The 8,886-nt window shown below is 40.9% G+C and overlaps 1 protein-coding gene across 1 annotated transcript in view; it reads left to right on the forward strand.

Annotated features, from left to right (window-relative positions):
• Positions 1–8,510, forward strand: part of LOC117510808 (solute carrier family 23 member 2-like) — a 135,988-nt gene extending 127,478 nt beyond the window's left edge. The window contains 1 exon segment of the mRNA XM_034170682.1: positions 8,031–8,510. Coding sequence (XP_034026573.1) covers positions 8,031–8,296 — 266 coding nt within the window. The 3' untranslated portion in view covers positions 8,297–8,510.
• The last annotated feature ends 376 nt before the right edge of the window (positions 8,511–8,886 follow it).

Below are 8,886 nucleotides of genomic sequence, written 5' to 3' on the forward strand. Positions count from 1 at the left end.
AGGATTATCCGTGGCTAGGGCAGAAGGAAGAGGACAACACTATACTGCCATGTCTGTCGGGATTTTTATTCAATTGCGGACCAGTAAGTCATTTTTAAATTTTGAAATAAAAATTTGATTTGCTTTATCAAAAAACAAATGATCATGCATTGAACAGTGATGAATTCAGAAGACACACAGGAGAGAAGCAGATGCATATTGGCATTTACCAATTATTTAAATTTTTTCCCCGATCGCAGGAGAGAAACATTATGAGCTATGTCTTGGTTAACGGATTAAAAGGCTAGAGGCTGTGCATGCAATATGTAATAAAATGTATTTTTTCGAAATTCACATTTACCACCCACACAGGAGAGAAGCTTCTTTTTCTTCGATTTTCGGCTGTTCCCGTTAGGGGTCGCCACAGCAGATCAATCGTTTCCATCTCACCCTGTCCTCTGTATCTTCCTCTGTCACACCAACCACCTGCATGTCCTCTCTCAAGCACATCATGAACCTCCTCTTTGGCCTCCCTCTTCTCCTCCTGCATGGTGGCTCCATCCTCAGCATCCTTCTCCCTATATACTCTGGGTCCCTCCTCTGCACATGTCCAAACCATCTCAATCTCGCCTCTCTGACTTTGTCTCCAAACCGTCCCACCTGAGCTGTCCCTCTGATGTGTTCATTCCTAATTTTGTCCATTCTTGTCACTCCCAAAGAGAATCTCAACATCTTCAGCTCTGCCACCTCCAGCTCTGCCTCCTGCCTTTTTGTTAGTGCCACCGTCTCTAAACCGTACAACATAGCTGGTCTCACTACTGTCTTGTAAACTTCCCCTTCACTCTTGCTGATATTCTTCGGTCACAATCACTCCTGCCACCTTTCTCCACCCACTCCACCCTGCCTGCACTCTATTCACCTCTTTACTACACTCTCCATTACTTGGAACAGTTGACCCCAAATATTTAAACTCATCTACTTTCACCACTTCTACTCCTTGTAACTGCACTATTCCACTGGGCTCCCTCCCATTCACACACATGTACTCAGTCTTGCTTCTACTGACTTTCATTCCCCTTCTCTCCAAAGCATATCTCCACTTCTCCAGACTAGACTCAACTTGCTCTCTACTCTCACTACAGATCACAGTCATCTGCAAACATCATAGTCCATGGGGACTCCTGTCTGATCTCATCCGTCAACCTGTCCATCACCACTGCAACAAGAAAGGACTCAGAGCTGATCCTTGGTGTAATCCCACCCTCCACCTTGAATGAGTCTGTCATTCCGACTGCACATCTCACCGCTGTCACACTATTCTTGTACATGTCCTGCACTACCCTAACATACTTCTCTGCTACTCCAGACTTCCTCATACAATACCACAACTCGTCTCTTGGCACCCTATCATAAGCTTTTTCTAAGTCCACAAACACACAATGTAACTCTTTCTGTCCTTCTCTGTACTTCTCCAGCAGTATTCTCAGAGCAAACATTGCATCTGTAGTGCTCTTTCTCGGCATGAAACCATATTGCTGCTCACAGATCTTCACCTGGTTTCTAAGTGTAACTTCTACTACTCTTTCCCATAACATCATGCTGTGGCTGATCAGCTTTATGCTTCTGTAGTTACTGCAGCTCTGCACATCACCGTTGTTCTTGAAAATAGGAACCAGCACACTTCGTCTCCACTCCTCAGGCATCCTCTCACTTTCCAAGATTTTATTAAACAATCTGGTTAGAAACTCTACTGCCATCTCTCCTAGACATTTCCATGCCTCCACTGGAATGTCATCTGGACCAACTGCCTTTCCACTCTTCATCCTCTTCATAGCAGCCCTCACTTCTTCCTTGCTAATCTCTTGTACTTCCTGATTTACTCTCACCACATCATCCAGCCTTTTCTCTCGCTCATTTTCTTTATTTATCAGCTCTTCAAAATATTCCCTCCACCTTCTCAGCACACACTCCTCACTTGTCAACACATTACCATGTGCATCTTTTACTACCCTAACCTGCTGCACATTTATGAAAAAGTGTAATTTCAGTACTTCCACAGTAGCATGCCCCCAGACACTCCTAGCTGACACGCGCCACTGGCATATGTATCGCATGCCTTCGGCACGCTTCACGCGACTCGCGCCTGCGGCCCTCGCTTGTCCGGACAACCACCTTTTCCTATAGGACAAGTACACTAAAAAGCTTAATGTCAATGCCTGAGATGTATAACATTTTTCTCAGTTAACATACAACACATGCATATGTCAGTACAAAGTATTAACAGATTTCAAAGTAACTTACCTCTTATTTTTTCAAAAATTATGGGAGTCAAATCAGTCTACATTGTTCAGTTTTTCCTGTACGTTTGTGTATTTTTCCTTCTTTATAAGAGTTTGGTGTTTGTGTTTGTTATACAAAGTTTGAAAAAACAATAAAATTTTGACACTTTTCTTTATAGCAGTTCTGTAATTTCAGAAATGCAACAGAAACAACCACAGATCAGAAAAAGTTGGAACTGTATGTAAAATGAAGATAAAAAATAAAAATGTTGCACTATTCCCAGTTTCTCCACTCACAGAAGCCAAAAATTCTTCCAGAGTTGTGTTTTGGTGGCTTCCCTCACTTGTCTCCTTTTAGCATGGACATTTAGTTTTTGAGAACTGCCTACCTGACACAGATTTACCATGAAGTACCACACTGTTTGTATTTCTGAATGATTGATGTAAGAAATATGCAGTAACTTGGAAATGTTCATGTTTTCATCCTGACATTTCTCAAGAATACTGGCTGTAAAAATTAATTAATTCTTGCATTTAGAATAAACTGCCCTGTCCCAAACTTTTTTTTTTCTTGGAAAATGCTGCAGGCCTTAAATGTAGGAATGGATATTAACAAAAAATAAATAAAAATAAAGCTGACCACACAAAACATGAAATATGTTGGTTTCATACAGTCAGCAGTTACAGAAATAGAAGTCAAAGTAAATGTCAGGATCATTGTGTCCCCCACCACCACATTTCGAAAAACTATAAGACCACACAGGCCATGCATTACTTATGTTTTGTCTTTTAGTGAAGTTTTTTTATCATTATTATTTAGGCAATAAGTGCATCCCTATATTACCACAGATGAACTGTTCCTGATGCCATATCATCTCAAATAAAACTGCAGAACACAAGTAATCTAAAAAAAGAATGGCGAGAAGATCAAATCAAATTCGGTGTATTGCCTAAAAACTAAATGAAGGGGAAAAAATGGGAGTTGTACAGGAGCGGGAGTCCTTCTGAATGGGAGCGGAATGGGAGTGGGAGTAATTTTAGCAGGAGTGGGATGGGAAATTTTTTTTATTATTATTATTTTATTTTTATTTATTTATTATTTTTTTACTCTGGCCAGGGATTGGGATGGGACAGGAATTTTTTTTTTTTTTTTTTTTGTGAGTGGGATGGGACAGTACTGAAAATCTACTCCCGTGTCACCCTCTAGTGGCGATAAAAGTTGTGTGAAGACTTCTCTGGAGTGGAAAAATGACCTGACCTACCAAAAATTTTATTTTTTGGAGATTTTTTTTTTTTTTTTTTTTTTTTTGGTGGTTAAATAGACCTGAAAATGCACCAGAATGCATCCGAGTTTTCATATTGTTTCAATTTCAATTTATTTTCATTTATATAGCACCAAATCACAACAGAGTTACCTCAAAGCACTTCACACAGGTAAGGTCTAACCTTACCAACCCCCAGAGCAACAGTGGTAAGGAAAAACTCTCTCTGAGGAAGAAACCTGAAGCAGACCAGACTCAAATGGGTGACCCTCTGCTTGGGCCATGCTACAAACATAAATTACAGAACAATTCACGGATGAATATACAAGAAATGCTATTGGTGCACAGGACAGGAGGATCGCCAACAGAAATACAACTCCCATCTCTGGATGGAGCTGCACCTTAAACAGAGAGAAAAAAGAATCGGGCATCAGAAAGACAAAAAATACTGTATAATTTGCCAGCATTAAACAACAACAAAAACTGAAATACTAAGGTGATCGTCGGCCACTAGCACTAAACTTCACTAAAACACACAGAATTTAGGTAAAGTTGAGGCCGCAGCCTGCTCCAATTACTAATAAATGAATTAAGAGTAAAAAGCGTAAAACAAAACTGTACCAGTATGCTAGCCATATGAAAGGGAAAATAATTGCGTCTTAAGTCTGGACTTGAAAATCTCCACAGAATCTGACTGTTTTAGTGACGCAGGGAGATCATTCCGCAGAACAGGGGCACGATAAGAGAAAGCTCTGTGACCCACAGACATCTTATTCACCTTAGGGACACAAAGTAGTCCTGCACCCTGAGAACGTAAAGCCCGGGCCGGTACGTAAGGTTTAATTAGGTCAGCTAGGTAGGGAGGTGCCAGTCCATGAAGGTTAGTAGCAGAACCTTAAAATCTGATCTCACTGGGACAGAAAGCCAGTGAAGAGATGCCAAAATGGGTGTAATGTGGTCGAACTTTCTGCTTCGTGTCAAAAGTCTGGCTGCAGCATTTTGAACCAGTTGGAGACCCCTTATGCTAGACTGCGGTAAACCAGAAAATAGAACATTGCAGTAGTCCAATCTAGAAGAGATGAATGCATGGATCAGGGTCTCAGCATCAGCCGTAGACAGGATGGGACGAATCTTCGCTATATTTCGCAGGTGGAAGAAAGCAGTCTTAGTAATATTTCTAATGTGGAGGCCAAAGGACAATGAAGGATCAAAAATTACCCCAAGCTTCCTCACTTTGTCAGTGTGATGTATGACACACGAGCCAAGGCTGAGCGTTAACTGGTCAAATTGATGCCAATGTCTCACTGGACCAAGAACTATCATTTCAGTCTTATCAGAGTTTAAAAGTAGGAAGTTTCTAGACATCCATCTTCTCACTGCTGCAAGGCAATCTTCTAAGGATTTTATGTGAACGAGATTACCAACATTTATCGGCATGTATAACTGAGTATCATCTGCATAGCAGTGAAAGGTAATCCCAAAACGCCACAATATGTGCCTAAAGGGTGCTATATAAAGGGAGAAAAGCAGGGGGCCTAAGACAGACCCCTGTGGAACCCCACATTTTATGTCACTAAGTTTAGAGGTAGTGTTACTGTACAAAACAGTGAGAACGACTGGTCAAGTATGACGTCAGCCATGCAAGGGGACTCCCAGTAATCCCAAAATGATTTTCCAGCCTATCAAGTAGAATATGATGATCCTCTGTATCAAATACAGCACTGAGATCTAACAGCAGCAGAACTGTAGTGGTGTCTGAATCCATTGTAAGCAGAAGATCATTCACCACTTTAGTGAGAGCCGTCTCTGTGGAATGATATTTTCTAAAGCAGACTGCAGTGGCTCAAAGAGATTATTCTCAGTAAAATAGTCTACGAGCTGCCGTGACACCACTTTTTCCAGAATTTTAGAGAAAAATGATAGATTTGATATCGGCCAATAGTTTGTCAATACACTAGGGTCAAGATTAGGTTTCTTAAGTAATGGTTTAATCACTGCAGATTTGAAACATTTAGGAACAGATCCAGAAGTTAAAGATTAATCATTTCCTGCACAGTTGGCCCAAGAGTGGGCCACAGGTCCTTAAACAGTTTTGTTGGTATAGGATCAGATAAACAGGTTGTGCTTTTTGGTGACATTACGAGTTTTGTCAGCATGCCTAGTGAGATACTATTAAATTCTGTAAATCTAGGTAATACCTCAGTTGTGGCGCCCACCTCAATAGCAGGGTGTAGTAGCTGGGTTAAGGCATGCTGGGATATGTTTAACCAGATGTCTTCTATTTTCTTCCCAAAGTAATCCAAGAAATCTTGTGCTGTAAAAGGAGAGCGAACTACAGGTGGTTGTCCATGAATAAGTGTTGCCACCGTGTCGAACAAGAACTTTGAGTTATGCTTGTTTTTGTTGATCAAATCAGAGTTGTAAGTCCGCTTTGTAGCCAATAATGCATGCTTATAGTCTAAGATAGCATCACGCCATGCAAGGTGAAATACTTCTAATTTTGAATGACGCCATTTCCGTTCTAGACCTCTTGCTTTATGCTTGAGGTCATGCAGATAATCATTGAACCAAGGTAACTGTGATTTGCGGGAGCGCGGTTTTAACACAGGTGGTGCAATCATGTCGAGTGTAGTTTTGAGCACTGAGTTTAAAGTATCCACAAGTCTGTCTACTGACTGGGTATTTGTCAAATGTGAAGCTTAGACATCAGGCAGTCTAGCTTCAAGTTCAGTCTTAGTTGAGGAGTTGATGCATCGCCGTATTGATATATATGGTTGTTGTTCCACTAAACACGGCAGACACCACTGATGTAAGAGGCATGATGTCAATATTCGTGACAGCAATACCACGTGCGAGAACCAGATCCAGAGTATTTCCACTAATGTGCATCGAATCCCGAATGCATTGCCGAAATCCTAATGCATCCACAATTTCCATAAATGATTTGCAGAGTGGATCAGAAGGCTTATTTATATGAATGTTAGTCACCAATGATCAGAATGTTATCTATACTAGTTGACAAGTTAGAGATGAACGCACCAAATTCACCTAAAAATTCAGAATATGGGCCAGGAGGCCTATATACAGTGACAAATTAATACGACTGATTTTTATTCTTCTGACCTTGGCCATGTGTAATATCCTGAGCGGAGAATCAGATGCTCAAACAAGTGATATTTGTAACCCCCAACAGCTAATAAGCTAAACCTAGATTTATAAATAAGAGCAACACCCCCGCCTTGCTTCGCATCACGAGGGACATGCCTAAATGTATATGCTGTTGGGCATATTCCAATTCCCTCCCTGGCAAATAAACTGCACTATCACCATAGTGGATTTTCTGCACTAAATTCCCCACTAAGCTAATGTATTCCACACCCACATTTGTCATAAGCCTTGCAGGGTCTCTAATCACCTGCTCCGTGGCCTGCTGTAGATATAGATTGTTCTGGGAGAGAACCCCCCACCAGGGGCTTTGGCACTTCGTTTTCTGTACTTTATATTATCCTCATTTCAATTCAGTTTGTCATCATACAATGCATGGAGCATGTACAATGAAAAGTTTACGTGATGCTGCCAACAATAGCAGAATTGTCACAGAACTTGTAGGTGGCATGACAAGGAGTTGTAAGAGAAGTCTGCAGTGTAAATGAAGAAGAGGAGCAGTGCCTGGGGGAATTACTGCGGTCACGACTTGCAGTCTTTTATTCTCACATACTGTATTGTGAGTTGGATTTTCTACAATCCATGATATGGGATGAAGTCCACCCCTGCCTGATTTTCCTCCAGTGCCCTTTCTGCAACTCCATCAGCTCTTCCTTGTCCCGTGATCTAAGGTTACTTCCTCTTCTATTTCTCCTTTATGTCAAGATTAATCACAGGTTTGTTGTTGGGAGAAACACCGTACAGTCCTAGTGGGGACTGTGTTACCGACACAAATGTTTGTGTAATCTGAGCTCCAGACCAAAGACAAAAAGAACCATCAGCAACAACTCCAGAAGCCAAGCTCTCATTCCAAAATGTCTTAAGTGTTGTGAAAAAGAATGGCATTACAAAGTGGTAAGTGCTGAAATGTTCCAGCTTTTTTTGGAATGTGTTGCAAGCCTGAAAAGCAGGAATGGATGTCAATTAATATTTCTTACTACTTTGTAGTGTGCATCAATAACCTTTGCCTGATTGAGAAAAGTCCATTTTTGCAAAGTGACAAGTTAAATAATTGTTTCAGCTCTTATCATTTGGAGGTCAGGTCCTTATTTGTATTTTGAACAGTTTCTTCATTGGAATCATTAATAAAGGTGCCTGAAACTGGATAAATAATACAAAATGAGAGACTGATTAAATAGTTCAGTGAAGGATGGTTTCCCCTGTTCTACATGCGGTATTCATGAGTTTTAAATCCTCCATGATGAGCACAAACTCTGCTTGTATGTGAAGTGTGTTGGTATAAGAAGTGTTCCAAATCTTACTCCAGGTTCTGTGCACATCATATCAAACATCTCCGTCTTCTCAGGTACCCCTGAAGAAAGAGGCATCAGGAAGCTAAAGCGTGGATCTGGCCCAAGTGCAGCAGAACTTGAAGGGATGAGATCTTATGACCTGCCATTTGGAATGGACTTTATCTGCGGACACCCTATCTTCAAGTATTTTCCCATCAGTCCTACTTTCACAGGCTACCAGTGGGATAGGCTACCGGGAGCCTGCAGGAGCCAAATGGGACATGGGGATACGGTGTTGGGAGGAGAGGGAGGCACACCACCGGGGGAAAGTAAAGTATAGCCAAAGAGCTGGAATAGGAGAAATTGCTGAGTTTGGCTGTATCTGGGGAGCAGAAATAGTAGGCTGAGATAAGAAGTTTGGTGTGCCCAGGACAGAAATAGGACTGTGTGAAAGAATTGTTGCACAGGCCCCTTTCGAGAGGTTTTCTTTAGTTCGTCTTTTTCTGTTTTCACCTATGCTATTTTAAGCATGCTGCCGCAAGTATGGCATGTTTAAAAAAAAAAAAAAAAGTGATCTTTCATAGGTTGTGTTTAGACATCAGTCTTGCATTGTTGATCCATGTGAAGCCAAATGTATGCCAATCAGAACATTTAAAGATTCAAGCATTTAACAATCATTACTAGCTACATTACAAATTTTTACTGCCTGGGTAATTTTGTTGAACAATATTTCACAATTGTATTAAGTTCATTGTTTGTTGGGAAATATGCAAACATTTCTCCATTAATCATTTGCTTATATAACCATTATGCAACTCGCACACACACAAATGCAAAATGAGCACCACCAAAATTAGCATGAGCACTATAATGCACATAAACTGTCATGTTCTGACAGATTAATGGAAGTGGTTTGAAAGGTGCCCTTAG

The sequence above is a fragment of the Thalassophryne amazonica genome, chromosome 5 (assembly GCF_902500255.1).
Source record: "Thalassophryne amazonica chromosome 5, fThaAma1.1, whole genome shotgun sequence".
Lineage (NCBI taxonomy): Eukaryota > Metazoa > Chordata > Actinopteri > Batrachoidiformes > Batrachoididae > Thalassophryne > Thalassophryne amazonica.